We start from the raw sequence: 21,705 nt of genomic DNA, 5'->3' as shown, positions 1-21,705 counted from the left end.
TTACCTCAACGTACAAAGATCTCAAAGGTATAATGCTAAGTGAAATAAGTCAGTCAAAGACAAATACCATATGATTTCCCTCATATGTGGAATTTACGAAACAAAACAAAAAATGAGAAAAACAAAAAAACCATTCTTAACTAGAGAACAAACTGGTGGTTACCAGAAGGGAGATGGATAGGAGGATAAATGAACTAGGTGAAGAGGGTTATGTACACTTATGATGATGAGCACTGAATAACATACAGAATTGTTGAATTCTATTAGTTTCCATACCTAAAACTAATATAACACTGTATGTTAATTATATTAGAATTTAAAAAGTTAATTAATTGACTTTTTAAGACCCACAAAAAGAGTATGTGACTAATTTATGCAGAAAGTTCAACTGAAAAAAAAAAAAGTTCAACTGAAGTTATCTGTATTTAGCAAAATCATTTCATAGATAATGCAAATTAATGCTGTAAATGAGATTCAAGATCTTTGTTATTTGGAAAAACAGTTTTTGTTTTGTTTTTTAAGATTTTATTTATCTATTCATGAGAGACACCTAGAGAGAGGAAGAGACACAGGTAGAGGGAGAAGCAGGCTCCCTGTGGGGAGGCCAGTGTGGGACTTGATTCCTAACCAAGGATCATACCTTGAGCTGAAAGCAGATGCTCAATGGCTGAGCCATTCAGACGTCCCTAGAAAAACAATTTTAAACCAATTATGATTATAGTTTAAAACAGATCTTTTTGTGTCATTTGTGGTGTTCTCCCAAGGATTTATGTTTTGACAACATAAAAATGATTAATACTTTCATGAATTTATTTATTAAGATGAATAAATGATTAATATTTATTAAGTCACATAAATGAATAAAGTTTTAGGGATGCCTGGGTGGATCAGCGGTTGAATGTCTGCCTTTGGCTCAGGGCATGATCCCTGTTTGGGGATCGAGTCCTGCATTGGGCTCCCTGTGAGGAGCCTGCTTCTGCCTCTGCCTGTGTTTCTGCCTCTCTCTGTCTCTCATGAATAAATAAATAAAATCTTTACAAAAAAAGTTTTTTTAGTCTTACTTGAGTTACTATCCATTTATCTAAATACTTTAACTTACTCATCTAAATTCTTTAATAATATCTTAAGTTTATTAATCAGATTACTCATAATCTCAGTGAAAGAAATTATGGGGCTAATATGGCATATTCTTTGCCAACCTCATCATATGTTTTCACAAAATTAGCACAAAGACCTTTATACTAAAAATACTGTGTAATGTATAAGTATCACTGTAAGTGTGTTACCAAGTTTATTACACTCAAAATAATACTCTATATATGTGAGGAGCTTTATAAAGAATTTTCATATACATTCTTATTTATTTTTATAATCAATAATCAACCTGTAAGGAAGGAGAAATAACTTTTACTGGATATTTACCATGTACAAAGCACATTAAATCCAAAATTGCCTGTGTAGGTTTTGTTTTCACTATAAATGTACATATGTTTAGATTATGTATTATATTTATATTATATAGTATATGTTTACAATATATTATATATATATATATGTCATGTCTTTTGTATATGATACCAAAAACACGAGCTACAAAAGAAAAAAATAAATTGAGGGCACCTGGATGGCTCCTTCGGCTCAGGTCATAATCTCAGGGTCCTGGGATCAAGTCCCTGCTGAGCAGGGAGCCTGCCTCTTCCTCCTCCTCTGCAACTTCCCCTGTTAGTATTCTCTTTCTCTGTCTAATAAATAAATAAAATCTTAAAAAAGTAAAATAAAAAATTGAAATTCATCAAAATTTTTGTACTTCAAAAAGCACAATCAAAAAATTGAATAGACAGTCTACAGAATGGAAGAAAATATTTGCAAATCATATATCTGGTTAGAAATTGCTATCCAGAATATGCAAAACTCTTACAACTCAAAAAAAAAAACAAACAAAAAACTCTTACAACTCAACAATAAAGAGACAACCCAATGTAAAAATGAGCAAAGATCATCAATAGACATTTTCTTCAAAAAATATACAAATGGCCCATGAAAAGATGTTCAACATTAGCTATCAGGGAAATGCAAATCAAAACCACAATGAGACTTAAAATAGCCAAAGCAACAACTTTAACAAAGAAGAACAAAGTTGGAAGACTCACACTTCCTGATCTCAAATTGCAGCTAGAGACAGGTGTACTGACACTGACGGGAGGATAGACATAGAAATCATAGAGTTCAGAAATAAACCCACATGTCTATGGATGATTGATTTTCTATAAGGGTACCAAGACAATTTAATGAAGAAAGACTAGTTTTTCAACAAATGGTACTGGGACATCTGGATATCTGCAAGCAAAAGAATGAAGTTGGACCCTTGCCTCACACTGTATACAAAAACTGACTAGAAATGGAATAAAGACCTAAATATAAGATTTAAAACTATGCAAATTTTAGAAGAAAATATAAACCAATATAAGCATAAGTGTTCATGACCTTGGATTAGATAGTGATTTCCTACATATAATATCCAAAGCACAGGCAAATGCAAATCTAGTTCAATTCTCATGGAACACAACTTCCTCCACTAAGATGGCTATAATAAAAAAGACAAAATTAGCAAGTATTGGTAAGGATGTAGAGAAACTGGAAGCCTCACACATTGCTGATGGGAATGTAAAAAGACATAGTTGCTTTGGAAAACAATCTAGCAGTTCCTCAAAAGATCAATCACAGAAGTTACCATACAATCCAGCAATTACATTCCTCAATGTATACCCAAGTGAAACCATGCATCTGCACAAAACTTAAACACAAATGTTCATAGCAGCATTATTTATAATAGTCCATCAACTGATGAATGGATAAACTGGTAGATTCCATATAGTGGAATATTATTTGGCAATACAAAGAAATTATATACTGATATACACTACCACATAGGGACGCCTGGCTGGCTCAGGAGTTGAGCATCTGCCTTTGGCTCAGGGTGTGATCCCAGTTCAGGGATCAAGTCCCACATCAGGCTAGGCTCCCTGTGAGGAGCCTGCTTCTCCCTCTGTCTCTGCCTCTCTCTGTGCGTCTCTTACGAATAAATAAATAAAATCTTAAATAAAAAATACACTACCACATGCATGAACTTTGAAAATATGCTAAATGAAAGAAGCTAGTCACAAAAAGCTACATATTGTCAGATTGATTCCATTTATATGAAATGTCCAGAGTAAACAAATGTATACAGTTAGGAAGTAGATTATTATTGTCTAGGGCTGGTGGGACAAGCTGAGGAGCAAGAAGGGTGACCGCCAATCTGTACAAGGTTTCTTCTTGGGTGAAATCGATTGTGATGATGGTTGCACAGCTTTGTGACTATATTAAGAACCACTGAATAGTGTGCTTTCAATGGGTGAATTTTGTGCTATATGAGTTATATTTTAATAAAGTTGTTATGTTAAAAAAAGATGTTGTCAATCTCCAAACTCAGCTCTCACATATTATTAGTGTCAATACTAGCAAAGTCATCAAATAACCCTATAAATAATATAATTCTCTAAAATATAAAATGCAAAACAGTTCCATTTCATAAAAATCTTAGTTTCAGAGATATTAAAATACAACCATGATCACATTGCTAATGTGGAGCAGGATAAAGTATGGTAGTCCTAAGGCTTCATCTCTTACTTGTACTAAATAAAATGTGAATTTTTTTTAAAGCACAATATGTTTTTGGGATATCAGACCACAGAAGGCTTTAACCCCACAATCAGTAGAGAAAAAGAAAGAAGAAAATATTGAAATACCTTTTGATGTACCATCTACATTTCTGCATCTTGATCTCTCCTGGAAACCTCTCACTAAGGTAAGTTACATGCAATTTAGTCCATTCTACTTGTTTACATACACTATATATTTGCATTTACATACTTATATACACATACTCTAGAAGTACAGCAGCTCAAACTAACATAGGACTTTATAATTCATGTATTCATTTAGCCAATAAATTCTTTCATTGAGAATTATTATGATGCCTAACCAGAAATCACAATTTTTGTGAACTCAAGATTGATATTTGTTCATGTACAGACAAACCACAACTTACTGATGGTTTGTATACTAATTATTCATTGGCATAAGCAGTTGCTTGTAAATCAGCAGGCTCTCAAGATAGCCTGGAAAGCTAATTTTAATCCCTAGTATAGGCAAAATTCTGCATATTTTGCACATAGTAGGAAACAGCATTTTGATACCTATGACCAAACAAAACTGAAAGTAGTTAAAAGAGAAATTATTTGTACTTTTATTGAAAGGCAGAGCTTTGAAGAAAAGCAACTTTAAGAAGATATGGCTGTGGATGGAATATGTGTGGAAAGTATGAATGGGCTTCTGACACTGATGACTCTTTTTTTTTTTTTTTAGAATGGCTAGTTCCAATTCCAAACTGAATACTTTTTTCCTTTATTTTACAAGTATGACTAGAATTACAGTATGATGTATTTGCTATAAATGGAAGAAAGAGCACAGAGGGGTGAGAATATTCCTGAAGTAGCTGGGATTAGAAATTAGAGGATTAGGAATTTCCTGGGGTAGGATTTACTGAGCTGTAAATTGTTTAAAAAGAAACGAACAAAAAATAAAAAAATAAAAAAAAAAAAATAAAATAAAATAAAATAAAAAGAAACGAACACCCAGCCCCGCCTTCCTTCCCCAGAAATAAATAAATAAATAAATAAATAAATAAATAAATAAATAAATAAACAAATAAATAGAAACGAACAAACAGAAACTCACCCGGGAATAACTGGAAACATGTGGACAAATATCCTGATGGAGAAACGTGGGGCAGAAGCTGTGAGGGAAGAATAGAAAGTGTCACAGCTTCCCATTCTGGTGCAGATCCGGGGCCACTTCTGGAACTCAAGGGCACGCATGTCCCCAAGGAGACTCAGCAGTCAGCCTGCAGATGAAAAGACCCCACACAACTTCCTGGAGCTTTAAGTGAAAAATGTAGAAAAACAGACGAGAGTAGGATTTAGAAATGAGCCCCTGAGCAGGCTTCTTTTAGTCACAGGGGTTTAGAAACTGTGGTTTAGGCACTGTCTGTGGGGGAAAGCAACCATCAATCCAAGGGAGAATGGGAAAGGGACAAGGGGAGGGAGGTGGGGAACAGCCGTCTGGGGGTGGGAGGAAAAAGCAAGAATAAATCACCCACAGAATATATGGAAATAATCTTTCTTATATGTTCTCCCAAAAGATAAGGCTGTCTAAAGGAGAAACAAGTTTAGACCACTGCCCAACCAAGCTCAGCCTGAGTGAAGACAATCTTTGCAAATCACAAGGTAACTGCCTTTGCTTACTAAGATGGCATATAGTAGTTTAAATATTAGTGATTGGTTAGGTCCAGAGTAAGTTCTTTTCTAAGATAGTCTGATTTGTAAAAACAGTACGGAAAATCAAACCCTCCACTATGGAAATTTATAATGGCTATAACCACAGGAGCACCTGGGTGGCTCAATGGGTTAAGCATTTCGGCTCAGGTCATGATCTCAGGGTTGTGAGGTGGAGCCCTGCTTCAGGCTCCGCGCTGGGCATGGAGTCTGCTTAAGATTCTTTCTCTCTCTCAAAACAAAGACAAAACCAAAACGTATAGCCAACACATTAAAACTGCCTATACATACACAAAGATTTGATGATGGAATTCAGTTTAGTTTCATAAACATGTATCAAGTATATTTTTGAGAACTCAATACATTAAAAAAGTTTTTACAAAGCTGTCTTAATAAATCCATATATGCTCAAAGAATAATTCTATAGAATGGACATATCTTGAGTCTAGCAAAGTAAGTCATGAGTGTTAGAAATGAATTACCCATTTTTAGTCAGAATATAATAGAAAATGAGTATTTGGACAACACCATGATAAAACAGAGTGGAGAAATAACAATTGCTTTTTAAATCTATCTCAACTCAACCCCTACACCTTTGTTGAAGTAATTGAAGGGCATACGTATAAAACTATTAAAATAGTTAATATTTTAAATATTAATTAAAATCTTTATTAAAATAAAGATGTGCATGAATATCCCACCCCAAGAGCAATGCGTAATGAAAATGTACAAGTATCACTAGATACTGAAGTACTTTCCAAATATTTGCTTTGTCAAATGGATTTCCATTTATGAATTGTTGAGTGTTCAGTTAAATGATATAATATCTTGGAAAAACGTAATATGTATCTAATACCCTGCTTGGGCAAAACTTGCTTTGAAGCTGTGTGTCTCATAGATACAATCCAAGACCCCATATTAAAAAAAAAAAAAGAATCACTAAATTTTTAATGACCCTTTCTAAGCAGTATTAAAACATTGCATATTTTTATGTGTTTGGGCCTGCTTCATTCCAGAAGGAAGTAAGTTCTCTCCTCCACTTCTTTTGTATTCAACTGTCAGCTATAATTCATTGAATTCCAGTCATGAATTAGGTACTGTGCTAGCTAATACTGCACATGCTTTCATTCATTTACCAAGTATTTATAAAGTGTTTATTTTATGCTAGGCCCTGGGAGTGTAATGATGAGTAAAATAGATGATCATGACAATCCTGCAAGCTGGGAATTTTTGTTACCATTTTATGATTAAGGAAACCAAGACTGAGAGAGGTTAATGTAACTTGTAAAGAGTAACTCATTAAATGCCCTACTCTTATTTTTTAAATTAATGGAAAAAAGATGCTCATGAGGATGTTACTCTCTTTATCCAATCGATAGTAAGGATATCATATCTTTTAAAAGTGTGGCTTTTTCCGTATTCACTTTTAAGTTTATTGAGGTATAACTGACATACAATAAAACGTAATACTGTTTTCAGCACAGCCCTATTACATATACATACACATATACATGGCTTTGTATGTACATAAGCTTTTATTTGCTTGGATAAATACCTAGGAATGGGATAATTAGATCATATGGCAGGTGTATGTTTAAAAAATTGCCAAAGCACTTGATGGGATGAGCACTTGGTGTTATGCTATATGTTGGCAAATTGAATGCCAATAAAAAAAAAAAAGAAAAAAGAAATCGCCAAAGTGTTTTACAAAGTGGTTATACCATTTTACATTCCAACGAGCAGTGTAGGAGAGTTCTAATTTTTCCACATCCTCATGAACAGATGGTATGGCTGGTCTTTTCAACTTAACCATTCTAAAACAGGTGTGGTGATATCTCATTTACATTTACCTAATGACTAAAGATGTTGAGCATATTTGCATGCATTTTTTGCCATAGATATCTTTTTTGGTGAAATGTCCGTATCTTTTACCCATTCTTTACTTCCATTGTTTTCTTATAATTGAGTTTTCAGAGCTCTCAACAAATTCTGCATACTAGTCCTTTATCAGATATGTGACTTGCAAATATTTTCTCCCAGTCTGTGATTTACATTCTTTTAAAATATTGTGTTATTCTCCTAACCTTGCCATTTGAAAAGCAGACGTTTTCAATTTTTGAGTATCAGTTTGTTCTTTCATGGGTCACGATTTTGGTTTTGAATTTAACTGAAGGTTGGGATTTTTTTTTCTAGGAGTTTTATAGTTTTATAACTAAGTTTATGATCTTTATTGAGATGTTTTTTCCTATGCACAAATTATGGATCAGAGTTCATTTGTGTGTGATATTCCAGCATCAGTTGTTGAAGATACTATCCTTTCTCCACCAGATTGCTCTTGTACCTTTGTCAAAAATCACTTGTCCAAGTATGTGTGAGTCCATTTCTGAACTCAATTTTGTTCTATTGATCTATGTGTCTGTCTTTCCACCAATAGCACAGCATCTTGATTACTGTAGCGTTGTAATTAATCTTGAAATTGGTGCTAGTCCTTCAACTTTTTTCTTTTTTAAAGTGGTTTTTGACCATTCTAGGTTTTTTGCTTTCCCATATGAATTTTGTATTTTGTCTTGCATAAGTCTGCTCTGACTTTGATTGGAATTGTGTTCAATCTGTAAATCAGTACTCTAAGAATTTGGTGTCTGCAAAATAGTCTTTCAACTCATTAGTACATCTCCTCATCAACTTAGCTCATTAATTTCTCAGTGATGTTTTATAGTTTTTAGTGTAAAGTTCTTTCACTTCTTTTGACATATTTGTCTCTAGGTCTTTCACATTTTTTTGGTGCTCTAGTAAATTGTACTTGCACATTTTTAATTTGATTGTTCGTTACCAGTGTATAAAGAGAATTGATTCTTTGTATTGATTTTGTATCCTGCAATCTTCCTAAAATCACATTATAGTGGTTTATTTGTAGATTGATTTGGGTTTTCTTTGATAGATGATAATGTCCTTTGGATTCTCTATGTAGATAATAATGTCATCTGTAAATAAGGACAGTTTTACTTCTTCTTTTCTGATCTATATGATTTTTTTTTAGCTGATTACATTGGCTAGAACCCTCAGGATGTCAAAGTGATTAGAGAGCATTCTTGCTTTATTCCAGATCTTAGGGAGAAAGCATTTAGTCTTTAACCCATTAAGTATGATGTTAGCTGTTGGGTTTTCACAGAATCCTTTATCAGGTTGAAGAGGTTCCTTTTTTTTTTTTTTAAGATTTTATTATTTATTCATGAGAGACACAGAGAGAGAGGCAGAGACATAGGCAAAGGGAGAAGCAGGCTCCCTGTGGCAAGCCCAATGCGGGACTCAATCCCAGGACCCCATGATCACGACCTGAGCCAAAGGCAGACGCTCAACCACTGAGCCACCCAGGTGCCCTCAAGAAGTTCCCTTTTATATACCCATTAATATTGGATTTTGTCAAAATATTTTTCTGCATTTTTGGAGATAATCATATGCTTTTTTTCTTTTTAAACTTATAAATTTGGTGAATTACTTTGATTAATATCTGAATGTTAAACTAGCCCTGCATTCCTGAGATAAACTCCACTTGATTGTGATTTAGTAATTGTAATCCCTTAATTTTTTTTTAAAGAACAATTTTTATCTCTATACTTATATCTGCATTTATTCCAAACACATATTAAAATCTTGCAAAGTACTAGGCCTCTGAGGATACAGCTATGAAAAGATAATTCCCTGCTCCTATGGAGCTTACCTTTTAGTATGATAGATATATATCTATATCTACTTAAGGAAGAACCTATCTAAAGTGAATCTTGAAGCATGACTCAAACGTCATCAAACAAGAATACTCCCCATCAAATGAATGTTCTCTTTCCAGATGAAGTCATTTTGTGAATCTTTCTTGGAGAAAGGTATATTTTGCTAAATCGGTTCATAAAGAGAATGGATAGATTACTTTTTTAGATTCTCAGCTGTGACTGTAGTTGACCATGTCCCTTTACGTGCGTTCAGAAGTCTTTGTTGCAGGCAGTATCGTGAGTCCTGGAGAAAATTAAATTTCAGTTAGTAATCTCAAAGGATCTTGCTAACACATGCCTCTCATAACTGAAGGCAGTTACTTTGGTCATGACCTGCCTCTTGTGTAGATGGCCAACTCTTAGAACTTTATTTGAGATCTCATTACGATATTTTGCATCTCCTTAGGACACACAGACAGCCATCCACTTACTCTCGCCAGACTTGAACCTATTGACTAGAATACACTCATACGCTTCTTGACCACATTTTGTGTATTGACTCTATGCTTGGTTCTCCTTCGACCTTCCATCAAGAATCCAAGTTCACACTGTTCCACCACCACTTGCTCTTGAGAATGCTCTCCAGCCCACTGTCTGGTGCTGTGTTGCCACCTAGTGGCTATAGGCCGCGTGGCTTTCACCTGCCACCTTAGATCTGCAATACTCCATGCCCTGCTGAGCGCTCACTTTCCGATGTCCTTTTTGTTTACTCTGCTGAGGGAGACTTTGCTCTAAATGTTTTTGGAATTCCTATTTTGGAATTGCTTCAGACCCTTGGTTAAATTCTTCTGAGCACTGCGGCATAGTAGTTAAGGATGTGGATTCTGGAGTTTGGGTTTAAATCCCAAGGCCACCATTTATTATTTGACCAGGTCAAATTACTATACCTCTCTGTGCCTTCCTCTTTTTTTCTTTTTGTTTTTAATAAACCTGTTTGGAAAGAGAGATGTGAAGATAAGGGAAGTAAATAATGAAGGTAACTACCTCATGGAAAACTGTGAAGATAAAATGAGTTAATATATATACAGCTTGAAGAACAGCTCTTTGTCAACTCACAATAAATGTAAGCCACCTTATGTGAGAACTCGGGCAAGCTACTTAATCTCTCTGATTATCCTTTATCATCCTGGAAGGAGAATTAGTGAGGAGTTACTGTGAGGATTGAGTGAAAGGGTGCATGTGGAGCATACAGTTCAGTACCTGGCATGTAGTCAAGCAGTAAGCACTCAGTAAGTGTTAGCTCCTATTATTATGTAACTCAGGCCCTTGAGATGGAAATCATGAATGGAAAATTCATGAGGATGAGGCTGAATTTAATAAATATGCCAGTTATTCCAGTCAAGTCTGAATAAACACAGTAGACAATCACATTTTACTCTGGCCTCATTCTCTTTAACTCCACCACATTAAACCCTTTTCTCAGAGCTCCTGCCTTGGCTTTTGTGGTTTTCCTGATACTTCTTCAGTTTCTCTCCTTGGTCTTTCCCTGCTGCCCTCTTATCATGGATGTATCTCAAACTCTTACCTCAGCAGTGTGCTTTCCTTATTACCCCTTTCAGTAACTTGGTCCACTCTTACTCTGCTGAGAATGCTACACCTCACCTCTCTCTATCTCCTGGGTTTGAACCCAATCTCTTCCCTCAATGTCAGTGTGTCCAGAACAGAGCTTGAGTCACCTCTGTCTCTCTCCTCAGGTCCCTACATCCAGTCCCTCACTTAGGATAACTATATCTTCCTTTACAGTGCATCTCACATTTGCCTCTTCCTTTGCATTACCAGGACTGACCCCTGGATCAGGCTCATGGCTCCCCTTATTAGACCAGAGGGCTCTAAACTTTTCCATCTTGTACCCATCAGGAAACATTTTTGAGCACACATTCCAAATGAGTGTGTATTTATCTATAAATTATATATGTGTTCTACTCTACTAATATTAATATATTAATGTATATTATTTAAAAAGAGAAAATAGACATTGAAATGAGAGTGAAGAATTTGACATAAATATTTTAATATTTTTATATATTAAATGAATACAAAAGGCCTTTTTGCTCTTGTTAAATATATTATGAATAATATCTTTTAGTAAGAACAATGAGGTTAAATATACCTAGTTATTTCTTGAAATGTTGACTGATAGTTTGTAATACAGCTATTTAAAAGTCTGGCTTCGGGGATCCCTGGGTGGCTCAGCAGTTTAGCCCCTGCTTTTGGCCCAGGGCGTGATCCTGGAGTCCCGAGGTTGAGTCCCACGTCAGGCTCCCTGCATGGAGCCTGCTTCTCCCTCTGCCTATGTCTCTGCGCGCTCTCTCTCTCTCTCTCTTTCTCTCTCTCTGTGTCTCTCATGAATGAATAAGTAAAATCTTTAAAAAATAAAAATAAATAAAAATAAAAGCCAAACATGAATGTTTGGCTTACTTCAAAACTTGTTTTTGATGTCCTACCTATTGGGAAAGGAGACTGTCCAAAGCATGTATATCTCTAATAAAGGAAGCATTTGTTGATTGTACCAATGAAATCATAATTGTTTTTTACTTTTGTCCAGAATTATGCTATGTTTTTAAAAAGAATGTATATTTTTAGTATAGCTGAGATATTTTTCTATTTTAGTTTTCATTTAATGTTTGCTGGTTGTTGTTTTTTTTTTTTAAGATTTTATTTATTTATTCATGAGACACACAGAAAGAGAGAGAGGCAGAGACACAGGCAGAGGGAGAAGCAGGCTCCATGCAGGGAGCCCGATGCAGTACTCAATCCCGGGTCTCCAGGATCACGCCCTGGGCTGAAGGTGGTGCTAAACCACTGAGCCACCCAAACTGCCCATTGCTGGTTATTTTTTATGTTCATTTGTTTGTTTTCCTGTGGGTGATATAACCTAGATGATGATATATTGAAATGTGGTGAGTAGGGTTAGATGAGCGTATATTTCTCTATCTTTCCCAGAAATTTATCACATTTTTTATAACTAATAAGTGACCTAGGAACATGCTCAAGATAATATCTTTAAGAGAACAGAAAAGCAGGATACAAAGCTAAATTACCTAATTGAGGGCACCTGGGTGGCTCAGTCGGTTAAGTATCTGTCTTTGGTTCAGGTCATGTTCTCTGTGTCCTAGAATCGAGTCTCATGTCAGGCTCTCTGCTCAGGGGGGAGTCTGCTTCTCACTCTGCCTCTATACTCTCCCTCTCTCTCTTTCTCTCAAATAAATGAAATCTTTTTTAAAAAATGGAGCCCCTGAAAGTAGATAGAGGGGTCTTCCCTCTTCCCACCAGGAAACACTTTAATCACAGCAATGAAGATTTTGATCAGTTTTACATGCAAGGGTTCCTGCATATGCTTTGGTTTGAAAGAGTGTTCTAGGTGCTAAATTAGAAGTTTAAAGATGTTTATACTTATGCCTGCCACACTGGAGAGAGAATAGGGCAGAGGTATGTAGCAAGGGATAAAAAATATAAACTAACCATATTTTAAAATGTCTTTTACTGTAAATATGTGTTTCTTCTATTCATACTCCTCTGAAAGACCAAGTATTATTAGCCCAGAGCAAAACAGTGAAGGCAGGAGAGATGAACCCGTACTACAATCTGGAAGGTGGGTTGGCCAATCATCTCAAGCCAATAGAGGACTTCTGCACAAAATTCTTTGTGGGAACAGAGGTGAGTCAGAATTATCTGCTCTTTTATATATACGTTATATATATGAATATATATAGTCTTCATTATATATATATATTCTTAATTTCAGTTTTATTGAAACATAATTGACATAGAAAATTGTAAGATATTTAAGTGTACATCGTGGTGATTTCATGTATGTATACATTGTGAAAGGCTTCCCTTCATCTAATTAATTAACACATCCATCACCTCACACGTTTATCTTTGTGCCTGTGTGTATGATAACATTTAAGTCATACTCGCTTAGCAAATTTCAATTATGCAATATGGTGTTATACTGTAGTTACCATGTTTTATATCATATCCTCAGAACTCTGTACCCTTCCCCTAGCCTTTTCCTATTTCTGCTCTCCCACACCCCCATCCTGGCAACCACTTTTCTATTCTGATTCATTACAACCTCTACTGTACATTTGCCTTATTAAGGTTCATAATATTTATACCACTCCCATATTTTAGTATACTTGTTTGCATTGAATTTTTTAATCTTGATAGTTCATAGATTCATATTCAAAATGTTCCTGATGAATGTGAAAAAAATCTATAAAATTCAGTATGACCCTCTTTACTAATGATTTATTGGCCAACCTAAAAATATTTATCGAACACCTATACCATATAGAAGAAACCTTGCTAAGTATTATAGATCTACTAAGAAAATATATTGCTTTGTTAGCTAGCAAAATGTAGCAGGAGAGACAGTGCAAAACTCACTCAATTCAAAAGTAACAACTGGATATAATAATAACGGCTGTCCTTTTTTGGCACCAACTATAATAACCAAAGTGAGCTTCCATTTATTCAACATTTTCTATATAGTAGGGTCTATGCCAGTATTTGTTCCAAATTATATCTCATCTAATCCTAATAATCTTTTAGGGATTAAATTTCACTTTGCCAACGAAGAAATAAGGCTCAGGACCTTATCTATGGTCATATAGAAACAGAAATGTCCTTTTCATTCATGACTCTATTTCCCTGAAATAAAGGGTTTCCCCTCCAAGCCATGCCACCATGGGAAGACACGATAGCTTGGTCTCACTGGAATGCACTCTGCACTGACACTTTAGTATTATGAGGGTATTGCTGATTATTCTCAAGAGCATACTGTCCACCAGGCACAGCACTAGGCCTTAGATCAGACATGAATCAACAGCACAGTCCCTGTTCTCAGGGCACCCTCTGCCTAGTTAAGGAGCAGAAACATTAACAACATTATCCATGTCAGTGCCCATCCAGAAGCCACAGGGATGAGAGAAGGGAGGTTGGGGGGAGGCAGACTATTAGTTGGCTGGACTTTGGAGGTTTAGGAAGCATCTGAAAGATCAGAGTACAATTCCCAGGAGAAGTAACAGCCTGAACAATGCTTTGGAATTACAGAAGCTTGGGATTTGTCTGCAGATAGTGGAATCATTTGGGCAAGAGGGGATGCTATACCTTGACTGCTAGGTTGGGATCCAACCAAAGAACCTTTTCTGCCACATTAGGGAATTTGAATTACACTTGGTAGACAATGAGGCATTTACCAAACAGATACTTGTTTTATAACTTGGGCTTTCAATTTTTTATAACTTGGGCTTCTAATATTTTTTTAATTTTGGAAAAATATAACAAGTTCCACCTTAACAAATTTGAAGTGTATAATTCAGTGCTATTAGACACATTTCAAATGGTTGAGGAACACTCACAGCCATCTCTCTCTAGATATCTCCAAACTGAAATTCTGTAGCCATTAAAACAATAATTCACCGTTCCCTCCAGCCCCCAACCCATGGCAACCATTCTACTCTCTGTCTCTGAATTTGACTGCTCTAGGCCCCTTATGTAAGTAGAATCATGTAATATTTGTTTCTTTGACACAAGTTTTGAAAGCAGGGGGTGACAGCTTTAGAAAGATGAATGATCATAAGATCTTAAAACAGAAATTAAAGTATGACACCCTGTGCCTAAACTCTTCAGTGACAACTCAGTCAAATGTGAATAAAATCGAAACTCTTTACTCAGTCATAAGTGAATAAAATCGAAACTCTTTACACTGTGGCCTATAAGATTCTGCATAATTTGGCTGTTTTATATCTCTACACCCCCATCTGTACCAATCTCCTTCTCTCCCTCCAGTTGCTCTGATTTTTCTCTTTCTTTTTCTACACCAAACTCTTTCCTGACTTTCGAGCTTTTACCCTCCTTAGAATTAACTTCATCTATCATTCAGCAGCTATTTATTGAGCATTTACCCTATGCCAGACACTGTTCTTGGCCCAGGGAATATAGCAGTGAACAAGCAGACAAAATTCCCCACCCTCATGGGCTGACATTCCAGTGGAATGCTCTTCTACCAACACTTGACATGGCTGCTCCATCGAGAGAGAATAAGGGAGACTGCTCTGGGATCTAGATTGGCTAGTGCAGGACTGAGGCAGGAGACAGTAGAGCCAGAAAGGCAGACAGGCTAGACAAGCAGTGATTTTAAGTGGGCCAACCCTGAGATGAAGAGGGCGTGAGCAGTGGGGCCAGGAATGTCAACACAGGGGAGAAGAGTCGAGTTCTCCGCGCCAGGTAACTGGATGGAGAAGGACGTGAAGGTTCCCAGCCAGCTGGCTACAGATAGAATGGGCACTCAACATGTATTTATTAACCTGGTTCAAGCTTCTCCTCTTTGACCTGGCTCTGTTAAGTGTTACACGTATCAGTTGTGAGACCAAGGAGATATTAATGACTCTTACAGGACTCTGGCAAGGGCTGGCTCACGTACAGAAAAGTCCTAACCATAGCAGCAAATGCTGTGCTCAGGCAGTGGTGAGGGGGGTGAGGTGCCACAGGCCACGGGAGAGGTGTGCGCACACTGGCCCCGGGTGGGCCTGTCTGCTCCCTCAGACTCTGGACACCACAAGTGGAGGGAGGGCTCGTCTTCTGATGCTGAACTGCGAACACCAAACACAGTCCTTGTTTGTTATGTGAATTAATGGATAAAAGCACAGATGAGTGAATGAGTGCCACCAACCCCCCTCCAGTGAGCTCATCCTTCACTTTGCATAGCAAATGCTTTCTCCTGTCCTTTCTTCTCCACATCTCAAGCCGTCCTTCAGTTCCTCTCAACAACTCTTTTTATACATCCTTCTCTGAGTTTTCCTTTTACAACCCAGAGAGAAAAACACTGGAATTAGGAGACTGCATCTTGGCGACCCTGAATCACTAAACCTTTCCGAGTCTCCAGGTTCCTTCTATAAGCAGGGCCTTCGGACTAAAGATTTTCTCGAAACCTCTCCCACCTCCACTATTCACAGGTTCTGCGTCTTTTCCCTTTGGCTGCTGTTTCTGCCCCTGTATTACACCAGGTCCCTCTGCCTTCCCCGCTCCTTAAAATGGCCATAAGCAGAGCAGAAATATATATTATTAGCTATATTATTTAAATGGAACTTTGTTTCCTGTCCTCAACTTTAAAGATAATGGTGCCATATTATCAATTTACATTCCCCCTTTCCCTCTTGCTCCACAAATATTTTTAACTACTGACTTTGTATCATACTGAGGACAAATCACTAAAGAAGTCAGACCAGATCCCTTCTTGGAGCTTTTGGTCTGTTGGGACAGTTCCCCTATTAATAAAAACTTGAGAAACCCAGAAGTGAGAACTTGTGTCCATAGATTATTTTCATAAATGCTTGTGTTTTCCACAGCATTCTGTGGAGATAAAAATTTGGTATGTTCATTTTTTGTTGCTGTTTAATATAAAAATTAAGTAATTGTTTTGAGCCTCCCCGCCCCCCTAACCATATCAAGTTATCACTGCATTGAGTTAACCTGTCACTTTGGGCTTGTGTGAGGCACAGTCAGCTTTAGTACATGCACATGAGGTCTTCATTCCCTTAAGACGTCGCTGTACTCATCAGAAACCTGTACTGTTTTTAGGAAGGTGGGGTGATATACACAGATTGGAAAATGGAAAGAGACTCTGAAACTGGCCGGTTGATGGGTAAGTTTTGAGGATTGCTCTGTTATGAGTTACTCATTCTTCTGAAGTGCTGAGTAACCCAGGCCTTGCTGCTGAGAGGGCAGGGCATATAAGGTCTTGTGTCTGTCCTTCTCATTCAAAGTGAGGCCCTTGGACCTCAGAGAGCCCGTGGGAGATGCAGAGTGCTGGACCCTACCCCAGGCCTGCCAAATCTGAATCTGGATTTTTAATAAGATTCATCTGGTGATTGCAGACCTGAAACTGATTTTCTGCTTTTCATTCATTTCAAATTCCATGATTTAAAAGTTGAACTCAAAATTATATACTGGAGATAATTAAATACATTCAGCTACTTTTATGATTATTCACATTTCTGTTTATTCAATAATTAATGAGTATTAATTGTGCATGTACTGCATGCACACGGCAGCTGTCTCCACTATTCCACTGGGACACAAGTTGAGACTGTGATGCCATGGCTTTGTTATTATGCATTGGTAAACTCTGGTTCTTCCTGGTCTCAGAAATTTTCTTGGGGCCTTACTATGGAACTAGCTTCCCAAACTGCTTTTGAGGCAGACCCTGACACACAGATTTAGTTATTTATTTTAAACTTTATTCCATTTATAGAATAACCAATGACAACAAACTTAAAAACCAAGAGCTTTATGTTTGAAACTCACTAATGTTGTTTGTGCTCTTTTTTTTTTTTTTTTTTTTTTTTTTTTTTTTTTGAGAGAGAGACAGAATGACAGTGGAGCCCAACATCGGACTTGATCTCAAGACCCTGAGATCATGAATCTGAGCCAAAATCAAGAGTCGGATGCTTAACTGACTAAGCCACTCAGGCACCCCTTGTTCTTTCTTTCTTATTATCATTCATTCACCATTATTGAGAATCTGTTCTGTGCCAGGCACTGGGGATATAAAGATAAACAAGATATTATCCTCCCCCAAAGGAATTCCATGATCTATTAGAAAAGTCAAACACAGAAACACATAATAACATTACATTGTCATGGGATCCCTGGGTGGCGCAGCGGTTTGGCGCCTGCCTTTGGCCCAGGGCGCGATCCTGGAGACCCGGGATCGAATCCCACGTCGGGCTCCCGGTGCATGGAGCCTGCTTCTCCCTCTGCCTGTGTCTCTGCCTCTCTCTCTCTCTCTCTGTGTGTGACTATCATAAATAAATAAATAAAAATTTAAAAAAAAAAAAAAAAAAAAAAAAAAAAAAAAAAAAACATTACATTGTCATTAGTGCTATGGCTAGAGGCAAATACAAAGTGACATGGGAAACCAGGAAGGGACCAACTCTCTTAAGTTAGTAAGAAAGGGCCCTACTGAAGAGAGATACAGTTGAGCTGGGTCTTGAAGAGTGGATTGCAATTTTCTGATTGGAGAAAGACCTATCAGGTGGAAGAAGTAATACGTGCAAAATCATGGAAACCCCAAACAGCAGGAGACAATTAAGAAACAGGGAGATCCCTTAGCCAAAATATAGCAATAGAGAGGGCAGCAGGAGAGATCCCAGGAAGGATAATTGGGTCCAGATGGCTAAGAGCCTTGAGTGCCTACTAAGCTTTGAACCTTATTCTAGTCCTACCAGTATAATCAGAATATCACTCTGGCAGGAGAGCAGGGGCTGGATGAATTTACTGGTGGGACTTACAATGGAAGTAGGTCGACCACTTACAATAGTTTAGATGAGAAATGGAGAGGACTGAATATAGCCATGGTAACAAGGATGTACAGCAGAGGAAATATGAGTGAGACTTAGCAGTCAACATGCCCAGACTTTATGACCAATGGGATGTAGCTTGGAATGGACGGATAAGAGCTGCTTTTAATTTCTTGGCATTTAGTTCATTGTAAAAAAAAGGGGGGGGGGAAATAGCTTTAACCACTTACTAAAAGGATACTTTAAAATCATCATAATACTTTAAAATACTTTAAAATCATCAATCAAACATTTTGTAATATGGAAACCCAAACAACACTGTTATTCCCATTGGATAATGGTTGAAGTTCAGAGAAGTCCATGTTTAGACCCTCTAACCTATGCACTGCTTGCCCTAATTATATCCATGAACTGGCAGTGTTTTCCCTGAGAGCTACCAGTCTAATGTTTTTCACAAACACCGTGAAGTATACCTGAGTAAAGATGAGGTGATTATTGGGACCCAATCCTTCTTGATTTCCTAGGGACCCCATGTTCTTATTAACAACAAGGCAGGAGGAAGAATTTCCTCTTCTAAGAAAATTCAGATTACCCTGAATGAGATACATGTGATAAGGCCAAATCAAACAAAATTTCCATATGATCTAAGTGACACGCCAAGAAATGAAGGCTGAGTGATGACAATTGACATAATTATTTCATGTACTCTACTCACAGATCGGCGTATGCCATGTGTCATGCACTCTTCCAAGTACTTTCCATGGATTAGCTCATTCAATCCTCATGGCAACCCTAGGGGTTAGCTACCAGCATTGCCAGGGTTTTAACCTAGGCAGTCTGTGCTCTTAATTGCATCACTATACTGAATCCTGCATTAGATAATCATTCTGGAAACTACTTTGTTTATTGTAACTTTCTCATGGCAACTTGGCCTGGGGCCTCTGGTACTCTGTTTAATAACTTAAGGACAGCTCTATTCATTGCTAGATGGAATTAAAGGTCCTTAAAAGGACAAAGGGAAGGAAAAGATATGGGTTGAGAATATTTAACATGTTACTGTAAAGTACAAATTTTGGTAATTGTCAATCTTGCTATCATTGGTAATCATCACATTTGCAGAAGGCTTCCAGACCCATGGATGGCCCTGCTGCCCAGAGTGAGGTGGTATCTGGGAAAGCCCCACTATGGGAAGATAAAACCAGGCTCTTAGAAACAAGAGCAGCAACAAGAAGATAGCTGCTAGTTTCCAGGGTTTTCCTGACTTCCCAAGAATCTTCCAGATTGCTTCAAGATGGCCTTAGAAGTATGTCTCCTATGCTATCTTCAGGATGGGCCTAATTGGAGGAAAACTGGTCTTTTTTTTTTTAAATCCAGAAAAGCTACCTTTAAATTTTTTATTTTTACTTTTCATAAAATTTTAAATTGTGGTAAAATATACATAAATGTAAATTTTACCATCTTAACCATTTTTAAGTGTATAATTCAGTACAATTAAGTACATTTGCATTGTTGTACAACCCATCTCCAGAATGGTGTCCATTTTGCAAAACTGAAACTCTGCACCCATTTAACAATAGCTCCCTGTTCCACTCTCCTCTCAGCATCTGGCAACCACCATTTACTTTCTATCTCTATGAATGTGACTACTGTAGATATGTCATATAAGTGGAATCATACAGTATTTGTTTTCTTGTGATGGACTTCTCTGCCTTAACATCATATCCTCAGGTTTCACCCATGTTGTAGAATTTGTCAGAATTTTCTTCCTTTCAAAGGATGAATAACATTCCATTGTATGTATATATCACATTTTGCTTATTCCCTCTTTGATTGATAAACCCTTGGGTTGCTTCCAAACAATGCTGCTGTGAATATGGGTGGACAAATATCTCTTTGAAACTCTACTTTAGGAGCTATCTGCAAGATTTAGTAGGTGGGTTTTTTTTTTTTTTTTCTGCTTAATGTCTCATTGGGATTCTAAGAGGGAAAAACAATCCAACTTTTACACAGCTATCAATATTACGGAATTCACAATAAGTTCATGGTTTGGGTATAAGGTAGCCAGACGTATGGTTTGACCTAGATGGGACATATGTTTATGGCCATCCCTAAGGTGGGTGTGGGCAGCAAGGAGTAGGGAGCAGCCAGCCCTGCAGTCATGTCTGGGGGAGAGAAGACCTAATCAATGGTAGGGTAGAAAGTCTAAGGAAAAGGAGGACTCGAGACCCAGACTAGAGACTAAAGAGAGCTCTTGATCTTAACACCCAAATCTGCCTCCCCCTAGTCTTCCCAGTTGCAATAAAGAAACTCATGGAGTCAGTTGCTCCTACCAGAAATCTATCATTCTCAGCCCTCCTGTTGAAGGCATCTGTTAGTCTTGCCAATTCCAGCTTGCAAATACTTTTCGATCATCTACTTTTGTCCACTGTACCTCCAACCAAGCTACCATGCTCTCTCACCAGAACTACCTCCTACAGTGTCCCTTCTTTTCTTTTACCTGTCTTGAACTCATTCTCTTCACAGCAGTCAGAGAATCTTTAGGAATCAGATTGTCTTCTGGGCCTAAAGGACTCATGGAAACACATCATGTGTAGAATATAATTTAAAATCCTTTCCTACAAGGGCCTGTGTATCTGGAACCCCTCTGGTCCCCACTTGTTTCATATGCCTCATGCTGGGATTACCAGACTTTGGTCTTCCTCAAATTTATAAAGGCATTAAGCACTTCTCCCCACAGGAGTTTGGTGTGTGTTGTTCCATCTGGAATACTCTTCCACATTAAAATCTTCCCATACCAAAATGCTACCAAGAACTATATGACTCATCTTCAGAGAAGACTTTCCTGACCATTCGTTCTAAATTATGGATATAATTTTTTTCCTACCATAACACATTTAACATTTTTTATTATGTACTTTGGGATTTGTTTATTGGATATTGGATATTCTTTATTGAGTATCTGTCTTTCCCATTATACTGTAAGCTCTATGAGGGCAGGATCATGTTCATTTATTAACCATTGTTTACTCATCATCTACAGTACCTATAGGTACATAGGGGTAATCCACAAATATTTTTTGACCAACCGAGTTAAAGAATAAGTAACTGAATAAGAACATGAAGTATCCCTTTGAGCTGGAAAAATGGACTTGATGAAAATCCCCTGGACTTCTCATAAAAAGAGGAAGAGCAGTCCCTTGACAGATCCATTTACCCCAACTGACCTCTTATTGTCTACACTTAGATCCCATTAATTAG

At 37.2% G+C, this 21,705-nt stretch overlaps 1 protein-coding gene across 1 annotated transcript in view; it reads left to right on the top strand.

Moving 5' to 3' along the window:
* The window catches only part of DNAI3 (dynein axonemal intermediate chain 3), a 61,133-nt gene that overhangs the window by 31,192 nt on the left and 8,236 nt on the right, over positions 1 to 21,705 (top strand). Inside the window, exons 14-17 of the mRNA XM_041748581.1 lie at positions 3,703 to 3,847; positions 5,243 to 5,327; positions 12,663 to 12,796; positions 16,727 to 16,790. Coding sequence (XP_041604515.1) covers positions 3,703 to 3,847; positions 5,243 to 5,327; positions 12,663 to 12,796; positions 16,727 to 16,790 — 428 coding nt within the window. The remainder of the gene's footprint in view (positions 1 to 3,702; positions 3,848 to 5,242; positions 5,328 to 12,662; positions 12,797 to 16,726; positions 16,791 to 21,705) is intronic.

The sequence above is a fragment of the Vulpes lagopus genome, chromosome 3 (assembly GCF_018345385.1).
Source record: "Vulpes lagopus strain Blue_001 chromosome 3, ASM1834538v1, whole genome shotgun sequence".
NCBI classification, from domain to species: Eukaryota; Metazoa; Chordata; class Mammalia; order Carnivora; family Canidae; genus Vulpes; species Vulpes lagopus.
This window is presented reverse-complemented; position numbering and strand designations above follow the sequence as displayed.